At 31.2% G+C, this 24,768-nt stretch overlaps 3 protein-coding genes across 3 annotated transcripts in view; 2 read left to right on the forward strand and 1 right to left on the reverse strand.

Annotated features, from left to right (window-relative positions):
• LOC131852387 (ras-related protein Rab-23) overlaps positions 1-18,308 on the forward strand; it is a 28,694-nt gene extending 10,386 nt beyond the window's left edge. Inside the window, exons 2-6 of the mRNA XM_059203063.1 lie at positions 10,714-10,917; positions 12,794-12,956; positions 16,077-16,156; positions 17,217-17,389; positions 18,110-18,308. Coding sequence (XP_059059046.1) covers positions 10,763-10,917; positions 12,794-12,956; positions 16,077-16,156; positions 17,217-17,389; positions 18,110-18,219 — 681 coding nt within the window. The 5' untranslated portion in view covers positions 10,714-10,762 and the 3' untranslated portion in view covers positions 18,220-18,308. The remainder of the gene's footprint in view (positions 1-10,713; positions 10,918-12,793; positions 12,957-16,076; positions 16,157-17,216; positions 17,390-18,109) is intronic.
• Positions 13,900-15,145, forward strand: LOC131852388 (uncharacterized). Its single transcript, XM_059203064.1, has one exon. It carries the CDS (start codon positions 14,421-14,423, stop codon positions 14,991-14,993), a length of 573 nt encoding a protein of 190 aa, XP_059059047.1. The 5' UTR covers positions 13,900-14,420; the 3' UTR covers positions 14,994-15,145.
• Positions 18,309-21,288: 2,980 nt separating the features above from the next.
• On the reverse strand, positions 21,289-24,554 carry LOC131852391 (BAG family molecular chaperone regulator 2-like). Its single transcript, XM_059203067.1, has 3 exons — positions 24,413-24,554; positions 23,191-23,303; positions 21,289-22,222 (listed from the first exon to the last, which is right to left on the reverse strand). Exons 1-3 carry the CDS (start codon positions 24,525-24,527, stop codon positions 21,971-21,973), a joined length of 480 nt encoding a protein of 159 aa, XP_059059050.1. The 5' UTR covers positions 24,528-24,554; the 3' UTR covers positions 21,289-21,970.
• Between the last annotated feature and the right edge of the window lie 214 nt (positions 24,555-24,768).

The following is a 24,768-nucleotide window of genomic DNA, read 5'->3' on the forward strand; positions in this document are numbered from 1 at the left end:
TACCTACAATTCCCTTTTTTTTTTTTTTTTTTTTAAAGTAAACATGCATTTAGAAATAAGAATAGCATTTAAAATCTCTCAACATAATAATATTTTATCAGTTTCTGTTCTGTGTAATATTATCTTATCTGTAATATTACCTTTTTTATAAATTTTCGTTAATTGGATACATACAGAGTGCATAAATGATTCCGAAGGTCAATTAAATTTGTCAGTCAACAAATGTATCACAATAAAACAAAACATTATTACGGTGCGGAAGTGTCGAGCCGAGGTCAGATCTCGTGCATTGTCTTACACTAACGTTGTATTGTAGGTGCTTATATAGCTAACAGTAAAGTCGATAATAAAACTTATCTTCATCTTTGATAAATATATTCCTTGTGTATTGAGATCATTGGGATTTCTGTTAATATTATTAAAGTCTTCCGCAAATAATGCTGTCGTCTACAGCCAATGCAGTTTTATTACGAGTTATCTGTAAATTCTTGCATCAATGCCGTACCTGTATGAGATTTAACTAACAGTAATAGTGACTTTAAAATATTATCTAGTGATCATTTTAATGTTAAATAAACTTAAATTATCTTTGAATGGTTTCTTTTTAAGAATTCTGCAATATTGTCACAATTTATACATTTACCTGATTAGTATTGACAAAGTTAGGTTTAGATTTTAGATTACGAATTTAATAAATTCGTGATCTAAACTCTATTACTACTTTGACCTACGACATTAGTACAAAAAATAAGACAATTATATTTTGAAGTATCCAAAATTTAGTCATCTGTAATTGATATCAATGATATCAAAGAATCATAAATGCACAAGAATACGACTCGTACTAGTTAATGCGGTTATGTAAACAGATACACGACGTTCCGCGTAGCAAACAATGGCTCTCTCTGGGTTCATCGCTGACTTCCGATCATTGCTTCGATGGATATCACTTTACCGGTGAACGACAGCTAATAGCTGCTCAATACGCCTATTAAATCAGTCGACACGAATCTCTTTATTGACCAATAGTCCGTCCCGGCTTACCCCACTTGTTTATAACTTTGTGACTTTTGTACACTGTTACACTTAACATTATACTGCATTAAATAGAAAATATATAAATTTATGGAACTAGAGAACCTTAAACACAAAATTTCAGAGTAGATATTCGAATATTAGCAATTTTGATTTTAGATGTTTTTTGCAGTTTTGCATTAATCGTGAGATATATTAACATAATATATAGCCCACATTACTCTAAAATAATGTAACTTTTAAACTTTAAAAGAATTTCTCAAATCGGTGCAGTGATTACGGAGTCTACTTTCTTTATAAAAAATCGTGTAAAAAAAATAGTTTTTCCTGGGTAAAAATACCTCATCAAATTGTTTTAATACTCACTCTCTCTCATAATATTACAATAAATTTCATTTTGTAGCAGGTACACATAGATGAGGCAAAGATTTTGATGATATTTTTTTTGGTGAGGCCACGCAGAATTTTTTGTCTTATGTGTTGATTTTAATATAAAATAAATGTCTAAAAGTGCCTAACTATTTGTTTATATTGTACTATATTTATACAACAATAGCAACCAATTTATGAATATTTTTAATATGTGTTATTTTAAATAAAAAGGTTCACTTTCAATATACAATATTACTATTTAGGACTTTCGTTGTAAATAGATATTAAAAGTTAAATTTTTGTTATATTTTTACGGTTTATGGTAGGTATGTCAGTAGAATGCACATAATTATAAATGATATTATTAAAACATTACGATGTCTATTTCTTGGAAGATGCTTTTCTTTTGATACTAAGCTACATAATTTTAATAGTATCAGAGATAACTCATGAGGTATACGATAAAAAAATCTAAAAGTAATATTGCTATCAATTTAAAATTGCTCAAAAATACCGATTTATCGCACTTATCTGCTTTAGACGCATTAATTACATCGTACGCCAAGGTATTTCATGGCAGATATAGTTCGCGGCGAACTAAACCAGTCTATCCAGCAATTAGACAAGATTGATGCCAATAAACTTTGATAGAGCAACAGCCAACTTGGATAAATCTTATAATGTTAATCTCACTTATATAAAGAAAAAAAAACACTTATTTTTTTAATTGGTTTGTAGAATCTTGTGTACTAATAAAATATGAAGAGAATAGTTATTATGTTATCTGTGATAGTACTAAGTAATAATATATGTAATGAAAACAATATCTAATTTTATTTTTATTCTATTACTCGTATATCTGACGGCCTCGGTGGTCTAGCAGGTGGTCTTTAGCACACCGCCTAACTTCCGTCCTGACGGTCGTGGCTTCTATTCCTTGCATGGTACTAACATTTGTATTCACGAGTATAATTGTTGTATAGGTGTGTTTTGTATGTATTAAGAAACATAAAATTGTATCTATGTATTTGTATCAGTTGTTTAATATATATAACACAAGTTCTGCTTAATTTGGGAGTAGATGGGGTTGTGTGAATTGTGCTGAGCTATTACAATATTGTTATTATATCAAATGTTCCGAGTTTTATATAGGTACAATATACTTTTATAAATATAATAGTCTAAGATTTTAATTGATTTTGCAATTGCATTTTTATGGGTACAACACTGTTCAATCAAAGACAGCAATTCCAATATTTAAATTGCTAAACATTACAAAAAGAACTGCAATTTATTACATGTTTATTATTATATAAGTACATAAAAATCAATTAGTTATATGTCATAACTTACTAATAATTGGTTTGCATGCAACAATGTGCAGTCGAAACATTTAGCAAAACATATTAGTTTTTAAATGAGTATTGAAATTGCATGAACAGTAATTTTCTTACCTTTTGTTACATTTATTTTCATATTAATGTACCTTTATTACAATTTTATGAACTCTGATTATGTATTTGCTAATGTATATTGCTTGATGAAATTTTACCTATCTATGTAGATGAATTCACTCATCGTGTACGAAATTGCCTGAATTTAACAGACGATGACTGAGAAAAAAATCGTCAGCGTAAGGGGTACTTCGGTGTCAGCTATTTCAGCCGTCAAGCAGCTTGCTTTATAAGCTGTACCAGTTGAAGTTAAGACAGTGAAAGTACAAGATATAGAGGCATAACTTCTTAGTCCTCCAGAATGGCAACCCATGCTAACGTGATCTTCGTGGTGCTTGTCATGTATATAAACAACACCACTTACCATTAGTAGTAGGCTGTCAGTTTGTTTACACTTCCAATTACATACAAAAGGATTTACTATATAACAGAAGACGCATGTAAACTAAATATTTCACTATTAAACACCTCGTATACTCGGGTCCCCAACAACATGCTGTCCACCTTCATGAAGCAGGACTACTGGCCGAAGGGGGTAGTGTATCGGGGCTAGCGTGGCAGATTGCCGTCGTCATTGCCGGAACCATAGATACATTTTGAATTTATATTTTATTATTATTCCTTTTGTATATTAGTCTATAAGGTATTTGTAATATGGTCTATGTAGCCGAATCAAATAAAATAATGTAATTGCAAAATATAGATATCTTAACAAAAGGGGCTATATATGTCAGTATGTAGATTTACACTCCGAAGCTGTACCTAACCTATTATAATTAATATCAAGTATTCAATTTTTTACCCTATTGATTAATAGGTTAAATAATTGAATACATTCATTATAAATATATTAAAACCAACGGCGGAGTAATCCATTCTACATAAGAAATACGGTCGAATTAAGAATCTCCTTGTTAAAGTCAGCTAAAAGTGTTTCAGATCTAAATCTCGCAAAATCTCAATGTAATTAAGTATATTAGCAAGATCTCATTGTTGAATGTAAATTAAGTGAGTGTTTAATTATTAAATTAATTTAATTTCATAAAGTAAGTAGTAATTACAAAATAATTTGTGCAAAAATAATGTAGGTATAATTCTGGAGGTTTTCATTCGGTTCCTTAAGAACAAAATTTTAGAATTTAATAATTTATATTAATAACTCGCATTTAATATGTTACCTATGGATAAATCCTATGAAATTTTTCATAGTATTTATTGTAAATATCATTTAGCAATTTTAAATACAGATTTTCGATAAATGTACGTATACAAATTACAGTAAACAATGTATGAATTACGAAGCGTAGTATGTGATTAGTAGTAATAGTAATATACATTTAAATATACAGGTTTTACAAGTCGAATTAGACTACCTAAGTACTTATATGGTATTATTTGTACCTACTGTTTTTATTGCACTGTGTACGTGATAACAAACTGTTTTTTCCGCCATTATATTGGTCGCTCCAAATATTTGAGACTTCGTTATAACGTTTAATATTAGGTATAAGAAGCTGAACCTGTTATTCAATACCCCAGTAACTGTACCAGTCATTTAAATAAGATTTGAGTAGACCGTAATTGAGCGACTCTACCCACCTGCATAGGCTGTAACATAAGGTTATATTACATCTTATCGCAATCAATCAAATTGTTTTTTAATACTTTCTGATAACTAATAATGTACATACCTAATTCTATTCAACTGGATTTTATTCTGATTTACAATTAAAGCGTATTGCATTCTATCAACTGGCATGCTCTGGCTTCGCTCTGTTAATCATAAAGGAACTCATGTCACCTACCGATGTTACACGAAATTCAACCTTATGAACAAATTTGAAGCGAACTGTGAAGTTTCTGATGTAGTAAATTAAAATTCTTCACTTTACAACCATATAGTATTTTATGAAGAGAATGTGATGTCTCCATAAAATACCGGTGGCAATAAGATATATTACTCTACTGATTTACTATTAATATTTCAATTATTCAATATTCATTATGTACTTACTTATTTTTCTCATTTTTATATTATTAAAGTTACATGATAGACTGATACATCTTTGATTTTTATAGAATACTAACTGTTCCGGCAAACATTGTTTTGCCATATAAATTAAAATCGCTATTTTAATTTAGGGTTGTATATATTTTTCAATACTATATTATAAAAAAATGAAAAAGAAAATGTTATGAGTGGACAACCCTTATCAGTTAGAGTTATGAATATATAGTAGTCGATTTTCAAACCTACTAAATATGCACATAAGATTTCATAAAAATCGGTCAAAGTCGCTTCGGAGGAGTATGGTAACTAACTTAGTGACACGAGAATTTTATATATAAGATAATATTTTAAGGTCGATATTTCTGTACAACTTACTACAACATTTGAACTTGAATTTAACGTATAGCTTATGCAAGAAATAGCTTTCAAATGGTTATTTTTTTAGACTGTGACAACTCAATTATTATAGGTGTTGTATAATAGTTTCTTATTATTCAACATAAATCACGGATTGATATATTGCACAAAATTTGCATAAGTATATTCTAGACGAGTGTGCTATAAATTGCAGAAAAATGGAAATAATATTTTTTTATGAAACCAACCAAATAATTAGATAAAGGCAATGCAATGATAATGATTAATGTACCTATAAAGGTATGTATTACATATTACTACTTTCCGGATATAAATCATTACTGTTTAGGTAATATGAACAAAATAAATAAATAATATTTTATTGTCATACGCTTTTTGATATTATGCATTGTAGAGAATTTGAACAGATTTTTACAACAGAGAACGACAGGCCGACTCTATCGTACAAATATCCAAGTACCTGATTAGACCCGCATATCAATACATAGCTATCTATTACTATAGTGGGACCATGTATGTAATTTAATATTGATGGGCTCGTTGGTCTAGTAGCCTCGCCTCGCACCTCGCCTTACCTTCCGATGGTCGCGGGTTCAATTGCTCGCACGGTGCAAACACATCTGTATTCATGAGTATGATTGTTTGTATACTGTATCTATTTAAAAAAAATTGTACTTACATCAGTTGTCTAGTACCCATAACACTAACTTTGCTTAACTTCGGACTATGTGTTGAACAAACCAAATATACCAATTACTTATTGATGATAAAACTATGATCAATATGAATCGGATATTAAAAATTTCATGTAAAGTATGTACAAATAGTAAAAGATAATCTTAATATAACTACTTTTGAATAGTATGGACAGTATGTAAATAGACAGAATTCACTCAGTATCACTCGCAACTTGCGCTAAGACGAAATTCCAAGTGAAAAATATGCCACTTAGACCGCCGTATAAGACAAACGGTATATAAATCCTCCAGATTACAGGTAATTACTTACACACAACATCTAGTCAAATCATATTTTAGTCAAGTTTTATTATTCGACACACTTTCTTGCCAGCAAATGCTATATGTCAATGTTGGAAAGCACTATTCGTCATTTGGTCATAGCCGTTAGCGATATAGAGTTAACAAGCGAAGAAAGTCTTGTTCATTTTCTCGGAGGGACTAATAATCTTCATAGACTATTTGAAAATAGTTTGAACTTTTAAGACATAGACATTTATAGACATATGCGTGCATTATAATAAAGTATTGCCATCTCCATTTCAGCCTAAGAAAATGTTAACTGCTTCTGAATTCAAATTTATCCCAAAGACTGCCATTTTAATAGAGATAAAAGTCGTAGTAAAGTCTTCTCCGGTTGACTGTAGCTGGCCTTTACAGCTTCTCCGGACGACTGAGTACCTCTCTGTATTTAAGATTACATTAAGAGAGTTACATTGCCCTTTCTTCCATAGATAAAGCATACTGCTCAAAAGTATACTAAGATATCTGAAACCACTTCAGAATCATTTTCCCGCCAGTAGTTGGTTCTTCAAAGCAAATAATTATTTTGATCTTTATTTTGGATTAAAATTTATGTATTCATGAGTATGATTGTATTGATCTGATATTTATGTATGTATTTTTTTAGTAGTTAAATGTAGTACAAGCGCCCTTTGGCTTGGATGGTGGTGTGAATTGATAAGTTACTATAGTGATATGAATGTCTATCTATTAAGTACCTAGACCACATTATTAAAATGTTCGCTATTAATAAAGATATCTCATACTAAACTTATAAATTTTGGAAAAACTACGCTTAGTAACTGAGAGTTATTAAAAAAATCTAAAGTCAGTATAAACTTGCTTGCTTAGTTCCAAATGGATGACCACTACTTCGTAAAAAGCAAAATTAAACAAAACACTTTCACAATTTTCACGGTGTGAGTAGGTAGGTACATACCACGAACATTTAAGGAAACAAAGATTAAAAATCTCATATCTCAATAGATGTTGACATGATTGCAATACACGATGTGGTGAGATGACGCTACGGAATTCGAGGCGAGTCCACATTCGAACACAGAGAAACGCGACGAAAGTAAAATCTTTATCATTGTGAAGAGGTACCACCCAAACTGTAGGGCTGCCGGTAATGTGAAGTTTTTGAAATACAAATAGAATAATTTAGTGTTTTAAGTTTTTAATTATATAAGACGTGAGTAATTACTACGAATTAAGTTTTACTGTGTAATAATATCTTATCTGTAGTTTTACTGAAACTTCATTAATTTAGATATTATTATTTTTTTATATTTTATAAAATACTTATGTCTATAATTTTAATATGTGTCGGTAGTAATAATTTGTAAATGGTTAAAAATAGTTTAATTAAGTGAATATACTTAGCATAAAAGTAATTGGTGTATAATAATGTACATTACTTTTATACTAAGTTAATTCACTTATATCTATCTACATTTTTTAGTCTACCACCACATTCCAAACTTACTTATATTATTAAAAAGTACTTATATTATTAGCTATAATTCCGCTTCGTCTAAATTATTATTATGTATTCCGTTCCTCTTTTCTAATGAAGACCCTATAACAATGATTACTGATGAGCCATGGGTCACCGACAAATACTTAAAAAACTATTCAGTCATTGTTACTTATTGCTCGCACTACGTAATAGACCGCATTATTAACTAGAAACGAAACTTTCTCACATCAATCGATAGCGATAATATATAATGAAAAATCTTCACTGTTAACTTCGACTCTTCATATTTGATCACAGATGTTTAATAATAAAACCGGTCAATGGAAGTTGGATTACCACAACGAGGATTCCGTACAAATAATATATGCACGTTTATGTTTACCATACATCTCTATTTGTAATTACCACATTGCTATATTATGTTCTTTGTGATATATACACATTTGGTACAAAAGAGAGTTCTATTTATTAACTCTAATTAGTCTTATTTAAATTAGAACAATAATTAGTCATAAGACTAAATACAGTCAACTTATGTAATGTATATTATAAGAAATATATTTCTAATTATAAATGATTTTGTTAGTCCAAATTGTTATTTAATCAACCACAGAAGTTAAATTATTTGAATAAATAAAATTTTGAGATAAAGATAAACAGACCTGTTTATTTCAATCATTTTTTCTGATACTACGCTTTATATTAAAAAACCGGCTTTGGAATGTGTCAATGAATTCTTTGCACTCCAGTAATAAACATATATTACTAAACCTCTTTTATAGATCAATAAAATATTTAGTTTATTATTTTTGTTTCACATGTCATTGATATTTTTTTTATAATAGTAATACTATTATAATAAAAATATCAAATATATATTATAATAATATTATAATAATAATACACCACTGTGACCTATGGTTGAACGAACGTATATATTATATTAGCTGTTGCCCGCGATTTCACCCGCGTTAAATTTAAATATTCCAATGTATATCTAAGCTACATTACTGTAAAATTTCTTCAAAACTTGTTGAGTAGTTTTTGCGTGAAAGAGTAACAAACATATACAACGAGAAACGCGTAAATAATAATTATATAATAACAAACTTTCGCGTTTATAATATTTTTAGGATAGTTTGCTTTTACCATTTGCTTCGGAACCCTAAAATTATAGATACGCCGCGTCGCGTTGTAAGTCATTAATATTAATGTTACCGAGCGACAGATTGAAAGCAGTTTCATTTCATTTCTATACACAAGTGACCACAATTTTTACACGCTTATGACTTATTACTTACTACCAGGTAGATGTATTCGCTACTTCATGGGAACGTTTCGGTCATTGGTCTATAATTATTACGTAAAAATTTGGCCATGAATTTCCCATCGCTAAGGGCCCCCGCGAGTGTCCGAGACTATTAAACAATGTGTATGGTTGTTTTCAACTTACTAACGCTAAACTGTAAGAGATAAGGCTGATAAACATTGTATAAACAAGTTAGGAGAGCATGGGGGACTATGACACATTTATTGCACGTTTGACCAAAAATCAAGCCATAGTTACACATGGAAAATATTAAATTAAAAAGTTAATGTTGTTGAATATGAAAAATTGAATATAAACCTAAAGGTTCTATGTCTACCAAGGATCCTCTTCATACTTTGTTATGCAACTGAAATAGCAAGTAAACAGACGGCCCACCTGATGGTAAGTGGTAACCGTGGCCTATACTTTTAAACAGTTTCACTTTTTTCATTAATGTCACTATATTCTGCGAAGTGGTGGTGATGTCCATGTACACTATAATTATACAGCCCTATCTCACCTTTCAACCGAAACATACATTACAAAATAAGCTTCTTGACGGGTGAAATAGGTGAGACAGATGACAGACGTACCCACGTACTTTGTAGGGGAGAAGGGAATTGTTAGTAATGGGCATTAATAAACTCATTGCTAACAATGTACCATGTCATGTTGACCTCCAAGCGGCTCCTCTTGGAAACCATCATATTAAATTCCTTGTGAATTTGCTACGATGGGCTAACTGACCTGACATCATACTCATCTTATCATCCTCCACTAGATCCCCGCAAGTCTACATCATCATAGCAGGTAGGTGCACCATTCAATTATCATCCATTATAAAAAAAAACCCGGCTCAGTACAGTCTACCTCGGTATATAACAAAGTCGAAGATAATATTTCAATTTTAATTGAGCATTACACAAACAAACACGATAGCTATTACCAATTTATTACATTCAATAATTCATGGCCATTAACTAAATGTTGTCTATATTCTAATCGGCGTAAATAATTATTCGGTATTTTAACAAACGCAAGATTTTCAAGAAACCAGCTGTCTCATAACAAAACAGGTTTTAAGATCTCTTCGAGGAATAATAACTTTATCTTATCTTCTCTCAATTTCACAGTATATAAACGTAGCTCAAGATATACGTATATAATAAATAGTTTTTAATAAACGTAATTCTAATGTTGTCAGTATATAGTTCAGAAATTAATCTCATTAAGGGTTTAATTTATCAAATGCATTTATTGTCAAGTACAGTATCTACTCTATTTAATATGGATTGCATAAAAAATAATAATGAATCATACTAACCTTATTCGTTACTTCTTTTTATTGACGTACATACACGTGAACGACGGTATGAGAGATGATGATGATGATGATGATGAACGACGGGGCGGTCATCTTATATACAAACTGTTTTTTAATGGTGATAGTTGAATGGTGCACCCGCCTTCGCTAACAGTATTCGCTGGCGGGGCACAAGTGAAAGGGCACCGTGAAGTTAGGCCAGTTAGCTGATCGTGGTGAATTCACTAAGAATTGACAATTATTAACAATACCTTCTCAAGCTATGTTGTACACTAGTAGAATAGTAATGATTTGAGCCTCACAGTCTGTATATAGATATTTTTTACAGGATCTGTATAGTGAGGACTAATGTTGTGGACGTCGCTAATGGTGCGAGGATGCGCGAGGAGGAATTGGAGGTGGCGCTGAAGGTGGTGATCGTGGGGGACGGTGGAGTTGGCAAGTCCAGCATGATTCAGCGCTACTGCCGTGGGACCTTTACCAGAGACTATAAAAAGACTATAGGCGTTGACTTCCTTGAACGTCAAATTGAGTAAGTACACTTATATATAGAAATTTTACCGCCTGTTTTAGTTTTAAAATAAATTTATTTGATTGATAGATAGATAAATTCTTAATTCACCAATGACAGATAGTTTTTTGGCTCCTGTACTTATTCTACTTATACTTATTACTAAAAATATACATGAATATGAATTAAACTTCTAACTGTTTAATATGTGAAGGCAATTGCATATTATCACAACAATAATTGCTCATGAAATAACGTTTAAAATATAAAGCAAAACTAAATTTGAATACAATTTTCTTCCTTGTAATTTTACTGCCATACAATACTTTATAAGCCGTTTTACAATATACTGGAAGCAACAAAGAAAAATCTCACAGAAAATACCTATATGATTTAATAGCTAAAATCAACAATTTATGAAAAAGTAAATACTCGCTTGATATTTGTTGCACATATTTGCGACAGGCACACAAAAATATTTAGGTACATCTACATACCTACCTACGTAACTAGTTTTTTTTATAAATAAGTAGTTGCACAAAGTTTGGCCAAACAAGTATTTTTTATTATACTGAGAATGTCAAACAGATTGTACTTCACATAGAAAAAGGTAAATGTTGATTAGCTATCATTAATCAGTTATGTTCTTGAAATTAATACTGGTATTTTGTTGAAATTAGTATGTACTGGATACAATGGATCATTTTTCAAAACCCTCTCCGCAATACGTTTCCGTACAGAATTCTATATAATTTCACTGCCGCACCACATCACCCTAATAATCTAGACAAATATATGTTTCACATCGCAATGGGCTTACAGAAAAAGTAAAATAAATGAAATAAAAATTAAATACCAGCGGATAGAGCACTGTCCTGCCCTGCCCTGTGTTCTGCGTTTATTTTTTTCCAAGTATTCTAATGGTGATTTTTGTAACTGGCTTTTACACCGTACCGGATGAAAATGGGTGCGAGTGCAGAGGGCACTCCAAATCCATGAAAGAACTTAGAGAATGCGCCGAAAACCAAATCCTACAGGAGCCCGTCATAATATCGATTACCCGTTGGAATTGCATAGGAAATCGATAGTTAATTGTGTAGCTCATTTTACATATTATATTTGAATCCAACTAATAGGAGAAGCGATTGTTATTGATGTGAACTAATAACCCCATTGCTAACAATGTACCAAGTCAGGTTGACCTCCACACGGTTCCCCTGGAAACCATTGTGTTAAATTTCTAGTGAATTTAACACAATGGGCTAAAAGACCTGACCTCATGCGCATCTAATAATCCTCCACAGATGCTCCGCCAGCGTAAACCGTTAACGTTGCATCATTCTATTAACATCAATAAAAAAATCCAAATAACAGTAAGGGGTTTGTTAGTAACATGAACTGTTAATCCCATTGCTAGTATTCCCGTTGTTAGTAGTTTCCCATTGCCAATGTACCATGTCAGATTGACTTCCACGCGATTCCCCCTGGATATCACACGATAAGTTCGTGGTGAATTTGTTACGATGGGCTTTATTTTACGTTCATCTTATCATCCTCCCTGGTGCTCTTTCAGCGTAAACCGTTAACGCAGCCAAGTGTATTGTTCCATTAGAAAAATCTAACAAAACATGAGTTACTTGCCGTCTCTTTACTTTACACGCAACACGTAATATTTTATTAAAATCCGTTCATTTATTTAGTCGTGAAAAGCTAATAATCAAGGCGTCCACCTTTTGAATTTAAAATACAGTAGGTATGGATTCAATTTCAACAGAATTGTTTTTAACTCAGTTTTAAATAACTTGTTTATCATTCCAGAAAATATTAGTAGATATGGATTAAATTTCCTCAGAAAAAAGTGGAACTCAAACTTAAATAACTTACTTATGATTTCCAGAATAGACGCTGAGGAAGTGCGACTGATGCTGTGGGACACGGCGGGACAGGAGGAGTTCGATGCAATCACCAAGGCGTACTACAGGGGTGCGCATGCGTGCGTGCTAGCCTTTTCTACCACGGATCGAGATTCGTTCTTGGCCCTACACTCATGGAAACTTAAGGTATTTTCAATATATCTTGTGGTATGCATGCTACTGGTATACAGTATATCTTATGGTATACTGTATACCGGTAGCATGCATAGAAAATTAAAAATATGTAGTCAATTTATCTATGGGCTAATATGGAATAATGCCAATGGAACGAAGCAGAGCTTATATTGTGAGTACTAGACAACTGATATATATACTGTTTTTTTTTTAATACATACATAATACGGTATACAAGAATACAAATGTTTGTACCGTGCGAGGAATCGAACCCAAAACCATCGGAAGTAAAGCTGTGTAAAAAACACTCGATCACCGAGGCCGTCAAATAAGAGTTAAGAATAATTTTAAGAGATAAAATAATATTTTTATACAACATACACCGTGGCCTAGCTCGGTGGTCTACCGTTTCTACACTATTTTTTTTTTCAAGAAGGATATATTAAGGTTTCTTAAGGGTCGGCAACGTGCATGTGACATCCTTGGTGATTCAGGCGTCCATAGGCTACGGTAACCGTTTCAGATTGGCCTTATGCTTGTTTGCCACCTACGTGGTATAAAAAAAAACACAGTTTATTGTGATTATGTAACATAAAAAAATATTTTATTCTATCTCATCAATAATTATTGTTTCTCATCAAGAAAGTATTCGAATGTATTCTGTGATATCTACTAATTCAGACTACTATTCTTACTTACTGTTTCTTATAAGAATATGTACAGATTTTCTTAAAAGGAAAGTAAAATCGTGATCTTATTTCGCGTTTCGCGATCTTGAATTATCAAATAAGTGTAACTACTTGACTACATGACACTTTTTTGATAAATTTAAGTAGTTGAAAGGCATATTATTCCAGAGTAACATACACTATATATTATGCTGAAATATATAAAACTCACAAAGCTGTGGGGTGAACCCGGGACAGATTACTAATAATACCTGTAGGTATACAACCTTATCAAATATTCTACAGTGAATGACCGAGACACGTCTATGGTCGTTGTATAGAAATAAAATTATTTATATGCTTGTGGCTTAAATTTGCTCGACAAACAATTTTTTTTTTCAAATTTATAGTTGGTTTAGCAATTAGTACCTATTAATATACGCATATGTTCTATCAACGTTTAATTAGACATAGGTAAAAATATAGGATGAGATTCATTCATTTTGTAAATATTCTAGCATTTATGCTATATTTATACAGAATGCAATTTTATGCGAACTTAGCTTAATGCGTTCCAATATTATATTTCCGTGATGCGATAGTATTGAAACAGTAGGTAATTATGATATGCAAAAGGTCGTGACTCCGATTTCGACCACATATGTATCCGAATACGCAGTGATCGCACACACATTTAAAACATAATAAACGAACGTTATCTTGTTTTACACTGTTTCTATTATTTTGTGTTATATACGAGTGTATTTGGACAATATAACAATTAACGAATAAACAATACTTTCGCATAATGCCGGAGAAGAGAAGTGTCAGTTTATTGTTTTACGTTGTCTTAATATATGGACCAAATAGTGCTAGAACGTTCGGGAATGTTGAACACTGTATAGACTACTACAAAACCAGAGATAATTTCAATTTAGCTGATCTGGAAGGTAAACATTATGCAGTTTATTACTGGCCTCCGATGCAAAGAGATAGAGATAGCTGTGCGCTGTATAACTTCAAGATACTAAATCAATATGACATTGAAAATGCACTAAGCGGATGCAACAACACATTGCCATCAAACACTTCAGTGGTACAAGCGAAATACGTGAATACTTTTGGGAAGAATGTTACACTGCTTTATTATGGAAACGAAGAAGTGAAATATATGTATTTGTCCTGCCATCGTATCTCAAGATATATTTTTATCAGGCTGAATGATAACTACGTGCTAGGTATCAACTGTTCAGCCGCAGGGCGTGGAATGCTGTTGTCTAGTACTTTACCTTCAGCAATGGAAGTGCAGTCAATCGTGAAGAGTACGGATTTCATGGCAGGCCGTGAAGGGGGATCAGATTGCAACTTAAGACCGTTTTGAATTATACCTTGTGTAATATATACCATCTACTTTTAAACAATAATGTTTGATTTTGTAATTCCCTTAACAAATTAAAATAAAAGAGGCAATAAATGGTGCCCGGTGAAATTATTAAGGCCTTATATGGTCAACAGTGCTGTACTAATAAAATAGAGGCAATATAATTATTAAATGTATATATAGTATTTAAAATTCATCCTTGCTAATATTATAAATGCAAAAATAACTCTGTCTGTCGCACTTTCACAACTAACTACCCGATTTAAATGAAATTTGTTACACAAATAGTCTAGACCCTGAGAAAGGATATGGGCTACGTTTTAATGTGAAAAATTGGTTGTAAGGGAGACGAAAGGTTATATGGAAGTATCATCATTTTTAAAGAAGCTCAGAACTTATTTTTTAAAACTAATGTCATGGCTCATCCCAATAAATCTAATATGATCATCCCAAATCTTAGAAGTACATAAATTAATTTAATGGAATCAAATTATTTATTTGCTAAATATGGCCTCGGTGGTCTAGCGGTTTCCGTGCAAGCATTTAAAATCATGGAATTGGTGGTTGTATAGGTCTGGGTGTATTATATGTATATAATATATGTATTTCCAAAAAAAATATCTAAGTATTTATATCAGTTGTTTAGTACCCATAACACAATCTCTGCTTACCCTGGCTAGATGGCGCTGTATTAATTGTTCAGGGTGATTTAATATTTATTTAACAATATTGAATATTACGTCTAGTGTATAAAGCTAATCTCATTATAATAGGTACATTGCAACGCTCGAGATATTTCATGAATTGATGAATAGAAGGTTCTTATAACACTGTACCTGTAATATTTAAGCTATATCTCACATTATAAAAGAACACAGCTCTAGGAAATTTGTATATTATTTATAGAGATACCTACATCAATAGCTAACTTATTATAAAATGTATGTAACACGGTATAATAATATGTAAAAAAACTACTAGATACTAATAGCCATAGACAAAATTAACGTATCATAATTGACTATCTGCATGATTTATTATTATTCTGAATATTGCATCTCTTCAAGTAAATTATTTTTTCAGGTGGAGAACGAATGTGGGGAGATTCCAACTATAATAGTTCAAAATAAAATAGACTTGATGGATCAATGCGTCGTGGGACCGTAAGTATATATATTTTATTTAAAAAAACATTTAATAATTAGGATTAAATTTAGTGTTGGAAATATACCTACTGAAAATTATATGCTGACGTTTAGGTATTAAAAAAATATAGGTACTTGCTTTAAGTTAAATATATTATATCAATGTATACCTATATATGTGTGTGTATTAATATCCATTTTGCTTATTAAATTTCTATTTATTGGGTATGAACAATTAATTAAAACGTTCTGTATTTTATATATATATATATGAACCTTTGTATACAATTTTTATTCTTGTTAGCGAAAATAACGTTACCCATTACTCATTTAGAATTAACACTTATCTCATTTCCTATTTCGTGATTATCCTGCTTGAGAAATACATAAAAATAATTATTAGTTGTTAATTACTGGGTGTGTATATTATTTAGTTTAATTTCGATACCATTCAATAATATCAATCCATAAAATTGATGAAATGGATTTGCACTAAAAGGAAAATATACACAAACAAATACCATAAATATGCTGGTATGTTGGTCACAAGTATATTTTTTTTATAGACACCACAGATAATATAATATTACATTAAACCATACATACAAATAGATATTGACGAGAAGAGTCTATAGATGGACTATCACTATTTCGCAAATGATAGCCTATCTCCTTTCACTAGTATATTGTATCTATGTATATCAAATTGAATTTTGATATAGGTACAATTTACTAGTGAATGTGGAATGATTGGTCTTTGAATTTCTTTATTATTTACATTAGATAAAAGTTCATACTTATGTTTTTTAGATATTACAATAAACGATAATACGAATGGTTTATCTGTTTGTTTACTCACTGAAGGTTACAATTATAATTATTACAGATATTACTAGTATATGTTTCCCATAACAGTATGTACGAAACTACGAGTACTTATAGTACAATTATCCAATACACAATTTAATACTTATTACCTTTTGACTAAATTCTACTTTGTCGATGGCAAGCTGTGCAATTATAAAAGGTATCAGTGGACATCATGTCGAACAATTCTTCATGTCCGTTGTATTCTTAGTGATGAGGCGGAGCTGGTGGCGCGTGCGCTCGGCTGCCGCCTGATGAGGGCATCTGTGAAAGAAGATGTGAATGTGGGCGCGGTATTCCGCGCGCTCGCCGCAAGGTGCCTGGCGGATATGCGTCGGGAGGACTCCGATGAAATTGCACCACCGTGCGTTTCGCCTGTCATTGGTACATATTTTTTTATATATAGAATATAGTTATATATACATGGAATATGCCACTTGAACTTATTAGGCTTGTGTATGCATACGGTCTTATTGGACTTATGTAGTCAATCCTCAATTAAACTACAAAAGAAATAGTAAAGTACCTATAAATAATTCCAAAAATTATATATTTATTTACTAGAATACATGTAATGGACCTTAAAATATTATACGAAACAAATACTGACGTTGTCATTGTATCTTATGAATATTTTTATGTGGTATGTTGAGATAAGAACTCATAATAAAACTATACATGTTAAGATCTGATTAACCATATTATTAACTAATTTATATCAGCTGTCTAGTACTCATAACACAATATCTGCTTAGCTTGGGACTAGACGGCGCTGTATGAACTGTCCAGGGTCATTTCATTTTTATAAAAAAAAACTAGCTCAGACCGCGACAAATTAAAGGTATACAAAACCTTTAATTTTTCTTTGTAAACCGATTGGAAATAATTAGAATAAACTCTATATTTTAAATGAAGCTTAGCATAGTACATTAGTCAAAACTGGTCCCAAATTAGTTAATCCGTTTCTGAGAATATTTCGCACAAACATTGATAAAATCCCCTAACAATAGTATTTCTCATATATCTCCCGTAATAGCGATTATTACATGTATAGAATTAGAATTTGTTGTCAAACTAACTTTCTAATATTATTACTATTTGTAGGCACATTCACAAACCAAAACAGCAATGGGACCATACTCCTGAGACCTGTGAAGCATAGACCGGGCGGCAAGAAGAAAAACGTGCTCAAAAATGCTTGCAGGATACTATGATTGATCGCCATCCACATCAAATTACCATGTCACGGAACAGTGGCCTTTAATAACGTAGTTAATAAAGCTACATTTTGATTGCAAAATGTGAATGTGCGGACAGTGCTGTGCTAAACATTTATTTAATTGCAATGTGTTTTAATGAAGTGTTATAAGACATTTTTTAATGTGACGCTCGCTGTATACTGTAGTCGATGGATTTTTTTAAATAAGTGAAGGTATCTACTGCACATATTCACTTTTGTCCAAGTATGGGTATATATTTTTTTTGGTTCTGTTGATCCTTAAAAGGAAAGGCAACTGCGCTCATACATGAGTATATAATCGGAATTCAATGACATTTAAGATGTTCAATATAATTATAAATCACATCCGCCACAAGCATAGCCTTTTTTGAAGCCGATAGGATCGCCTTTAGTAATAATTGGATCTAATAGACGATATAGTTGGTTGAGGTTTCATAAATAACATTATTTACGAAGCTCTCGAATTCGAATCGGACACTATATTATGATTTCTATCAGTTGCTTAGTGGCTATAGTACAAGCTCTGGTAAATTTCTGACTAAACTTTACGTATGACATATCATGGGTTATTTATCTTAATAATGCAGGGGATACGACTTAATATTATAATTAGTTAAATGTATACAAACACTGAACAAATTTAACCGATTATAAATAATAAGAAGGAAGAAAGACGAGTGCCATCTGTGAAATAGATGCGACATACTGACGCGGTTTGCGTTCGCTCCATGCAGTCATAGAGCTATTTGTTATAGACACATTTCTGTGTATATCTAGTAGATCAGCAGGTCTACATACTATATACTTTGAAATCTAATTTCGATATCTATTTTATCCAGATTTGAATCTAATCCAGTTTTGTGAAAAATAATCTATAGTAATCTTTCATTGGGCACAGAATATGGTGCTAGTGTATGATGTTAAAGGTATAGAAAGATGGAAAACTACGCAATACAATGTCATGTATCTAAATACATGATAATCTAAAGATTTTTCATTATTTTAATGTCCGTAAATCAACCCGTTAGAAGGAGCATCTTGGGACTGGCATTATCATATTATGATAAAAGTCCCTAAATAAATCTATGATTAAAAAAGGACATCTGGAAATTGGGATAAACAACATGATGAAAGCCGCGGACAAAAGCTAGTGTATATTATAATATGCAAAGTGCAATCAATTTAGTAACTAACAATATATATTCTATTTACAAAAATTGTTTATAGGACATACCATTCTCCTTCACATATTTGAATTGTATTTCTTTCAAGGTAAATTTATCAATATAAACATGTAAATTACCTCAGTTTCTATTATACCACTTAATGGTAAAAACAGTACCAAGCGGGTGCGGTATATATTTTAATTATATATTAATTTGCCCACTAATATCATTGAAGTTATTTTGAGTTCATAAAATAAATCAGTGGTGTTGGTGATAACACGACCAACTGATATTATAATATTTTAGTCATTATTATGTAACATGTGAAATGATCATAACAACGAAGTTATGTAAATATAATGTAGAATAATCCATTTATTATAAATAAATAAATTATTTTTTAAACTTGACTTTTTTTGAATCGCATAAAAACGTTTTCAATATTTTGGAATTAACAAAAATCTATATCTATACTCCTCTTCAATCAAGATTTTACCAAATTTATAATTTTAAGCTAGCCCGGCTGTACATGTATTATATATACAAACCTTCCTCTAGAGTCACTCTATTAAACTTTAAAGATTATATTAAGCATACATAGGGCATACAGACAGCGATAGCAACTTTATTTTTTACTATGTAATGATTAAAGAGTAACAAAAAGACAAACATACATTAGCCATTAATTTATATCAAAAAAAATACTTCAACAAATTTCAATAAAATCATAACTGAAACTGTCGACAAGATCTTTCAGAAAAGTTACAAACTAAAATGGACCTTCCATACCCCGTGCGTCCATAATAGCGTGATTTTAAAAACGGCAGACATTTAAAAAAGTAGAATTTCTATATAAGAAATCGTCTTGAGATTTTAGGTTCTAATTAATGTAATAAAAGCATAATTAATATATCGTATTTATAAATTAAGCATTTTAAATATTCAACTTAAAATTTTAAAAAAATATTAATTTATTGATACCTACCTATAAAATATGAGTAAAATCATTGAAATTCAAGTCTTATTAAAATAAAACAAAAGATATTTTTTTTAATACACGTACATTTTGTAGCTCGTAACATGTAATTTACATAGTTATTTCAAACATAGATATTTTTATGTAACAAACATTATATAGATTTTCTAGTTTGCGTGCATTAGGAATTGTTCACATCGAAAGTACATGGATAGTTATGGAAAGTAAGGATGGATATCACTCTACTGTCATACTTATATTATTCTAGTCATCCATTATGAGACTGAGAGTATTTAAAATATATTTTTTAAAAGAAATTCAAACTAAGAGTGAATTTAACAAGCTTATACTGCTATTCATGATATAACCTCCAGACACGAGATTTAATAGGCACTTTATTTGCAGGAAAATAATTTCCTTTATAATGTTTTTATATATATTCCACAATTCTTTTAAAATAAAGATGGAATTAATTCAAATATGATGTCTATAGTATATAGACCTCAATGTTTAATAAATATATTCTATGACCAGATTCAATTATATATTGGCAAAGTATTATACTTTGTAATTGGTAACTTTAAAAACAATAATCGGCTTATTTTATTTATTTAAATTTTAATAATACCTACCTATATATTTTCAATCACTAGTTTTAAATAGTTTATCTATGAGATGAGTAAGTATTCTTTTCCGATTGACTTATTTTCTTAGTGAATGTGATATCAGTTAAATCTGTTCTGACTGCCGGCTTGGTATACAGGCTTTATGATTAATCCTGTATGACAAGGTGGACGAATAACGAAGTAATTAGAAACTTTGACAAACAAAAGTGCATTATCACTAGAAACACTATTAATAAACTTACATTATATGTATTTAGTAATTTAAAAAATATATTATTAACCCAGGAATATATTATTAAATGAAGCCAGAATCACCTAAGAACATATGAAAATAGTAAGTCCACGTTTTTTTTATTTTTATGAATAAAGGTATATAAATCCATAGAATTACTATAATGGTTTATCTTTAGCTACCACAATTGTTAAAGTTAGTAACCACTGTCATGGAACTGAGAGAACACCAAACAGAGACATGTCCACCATACAAGCTTAAAACAAGATATATATAGTCGATTAATTACCTTACATCAATTATTTAGTTCAAGAATAAAACGTTGATGGAAAACTTGCATGCTTTAAACGATATTAAATATTTATTTATTATTAGTATTCATTTATTTATATCTAATATTCATTTATCTAAATTTAATAGTCATTTACTTATAATTAATATATATTGCTTTTTATTTAATATTTTGTTTGTGTGGGGTATGGGTTTATGAATGTGTACGCAATGTGTGTGTGTGTGTGTGTCTGTGTGTGTGTGTTACGAATGAGCGAGTATGGTGGCCGCCTCGTTATTGAATAGAAAGTACACACACACAAATAATACATTCTCTTACACTAACATTATCACTTATAATTTACCACTGAATGAAACTTATAGCCAAATATTTATAATATAATTTTGATGAGAAAATTAGGCTATTTGCAACATATTGACAAGCTTGTTACGAATCAAGTCCTCGACTCACTAACACGTAGTAACTTCAATTTGGCGAAATAATCTTGGAGGCCCTGCAGACGTTTCTTTACACGTTTCTGGTCGTCCAGCGTGCAGCCCAGGATGGCGGTCTCGAAGTTCTTGTCGGTACCGGTACTGGGGTCCGGCTGTGAGGAGCACGCATTTATATACATCTGACAACGCGTGTGTGCAACCACTGCATCTTCTTGTACGGACACTACCAGTTGATCTATGTATATGTTTACCTGAAAGCACAGTTAACATAATATATTACTAACTTGAATACAAATATCGAAATTACTCTCTCTCGCAGAAGACTTTGATGTTATCGAATTGTTTACTTTATTGTCATTAAAATTTATTAAATTAAAGATACTACTATATACTGAATACTATAAGACCTCAGTGCCGTCACGACAATTATATCAAACGGGATAGTCAGAGACATGTCAATTGTCGAGATGACATGTCAACCGCAAAACCGTAGTTCTTTCTTCTAGATTATTATAGTATTTTTATATTTATTTATTATTTATTTATACTCTCTAATGCACTACATTCAATAAATATTTATAATAATTCATTTACATTAACTAATACAAAAGACGGTCTTATCGCTCAAAGCAATTACAGATAATCTGGTAGAGAAGTGTAATTATATACAGAGAATTGACATTGGGCATTGACAAATATGTGCTATTTAAAAATAATATAATAATAATGATATCTCTAGACAATTCCCACAGCGTCATCTAGTACCAAGCTAAGCAGTGCTTGTGTTATGGTTACTAGACTACTGATATAAATAGATAGATACTTAAAAAAAAATACATACATAATATATATAGAAAACGCCCAGACTGATACAAACAATAATAAATATACTCATGATTACTAATGTTGATACCGTGCGAGGAATTGAATTCGCGACCATAGGAAATAAAACTAAACCACTAAACCACCAAGGCTATCAAAATAAAGAAAATAATAATATACATATAGACATATTACAGACATGCTATTTTGTTCATATTGATAGAGAACAAGAAGAAATTTATGTATAGTTGGAATTACAGAGGAGCGGTAATGGGATTTGAAAAGATTTTTATATTCTGCAAATACTCATTGAATCGAGCGTGAAGGAGTTCCAGGGACGATCGGCCTGTACAATAAAATAAATAGTATAATATATATTAATTATCTTGAATATTACCTGATGCAGTGCCTCCTCCTGCTGCGAATCCCGGTCGGTCCTCACTGCTACCTCGACGGTCATCGCCCGCGCCAGGATCCGTTCTGCGTATTGCATTATTTCATCCTTGTCGCCTATAAACAAATATATTTAATTACATATTATCTTTATTATGTTTATTATATAATACATTTACGTCCGCCCGAAGCAGGGGCGGGTAGCTAGTAATAAATAAAAAGGAATATATTCAAATTTAAATAATATTAATTGTATTTAATTTGTTTCGAATTTTAATTTGAAATCCACGTACAATCTCTGTGACTAATGCACTGTACTAGATTGTAGGAAAACACAATATGAAGATAATGTTTAAAAATTACTGGAATTGTTATTTTGATAAGATTTCCCTGTGATAAAGAATTTAATGTTTACATATCACTACATAGTATAAAACAAAGTCGCTGTCGCTGTCTGTCCGTCCACATGTATACTTAAAACTTTAAAACTACGTAACAGATTTTGAAGTGATTTTTTTAAAATATAAAGTGATCAAGAGGAAGGTTTATATGTTTAATACATTCATAATATTGTAGAGAAACACTGATAAATTTAGAGACTTCTAGCACACGGTACGATTTTATTCTTTCTAATTTTATATGATTTAGTAAATTACTAGTCGAGAAATTTTGTAAAATAATAATTTGATATTTTTTCATGCTAAGTGTTAGATGAATTCGAATAAAATTTTACATACATATACATTATATACTCATGAGATCTAATTCTAAATTATCACAGGGAATATTTTTACCTGATTTCATTTATGCACGGTATACAGATAGTACTATAATTTTCTTTTTTATTACCGTTAAGAATATTAGAATAAGACCGTTAGCATTGCGAATAAGCTGACGGTAAACTTGAAGGTAAGCAGTAACCGTTGCTTATATGCATGAACAACGCTACGATCATCGTGTTAACATGTCAACAACACCACTGATACCACATGTGCGTTGCCATTCCAGAAGACTAAGATGTAATGCCTCTTATTTCATGTTTCACTGCTTAATCTACACTGTCCTACAGAAATACAGCTTATAAATGAAGCTGCTTGGCGGCAGAAATAGGTGAGACTTATGTACCCACGCAGACGAGTGTTCAGTCTTCTTCTGAACTGATAATCTAACTGAAATCTAACTGATATTGAGAACTTTAGAGAAGAATTATTTAAATGGAAACTTACATTCGCTGACATCGTTTAGCAGGTCTGAATGCTTGACACTGTCCAATGTGAAGAGTAGGGAGTCCCTTTCTTCCTCGATGCGCACTGTGTCACGTCGCAGTCGCTCTAGACGCATCTCCACTTGGTCCAGAACAGCTATCAGTCTGTGCGAAGTACTTTCACATTTAGCATTCTTATTACTTTCCATTTTGGAAGATTCCATCCGTCACCACCCGGCCAGACATTTACATCTGCTTGCTTTAGCACGAATATTCTTAGTGAAACACATTATAAATATACTGTCCTAACGAAACGCGTTCGAATTTTCCGTTTCAGTATATATTCTATAAAAGACAGCGATTAATAGATATATAATT

This window comes from Achroia grisella, unplaced genomic scaffold (assembly GCF_030625045.1).
Source record: "Achroia grisella isolate CSIRO2021 unplaced genomic scaffold, CSIRO_AGI_Agris_v1 utg848, whole genome shotgun sequence".
In the NCBI taxonomy this organism is placed as follows: domain Eukaryota; kingdom Metazoa; phylum Arthropoda; class Insecta; order Lepidoptera; family Pyralidae; genus Achroia; species Achroia grisella.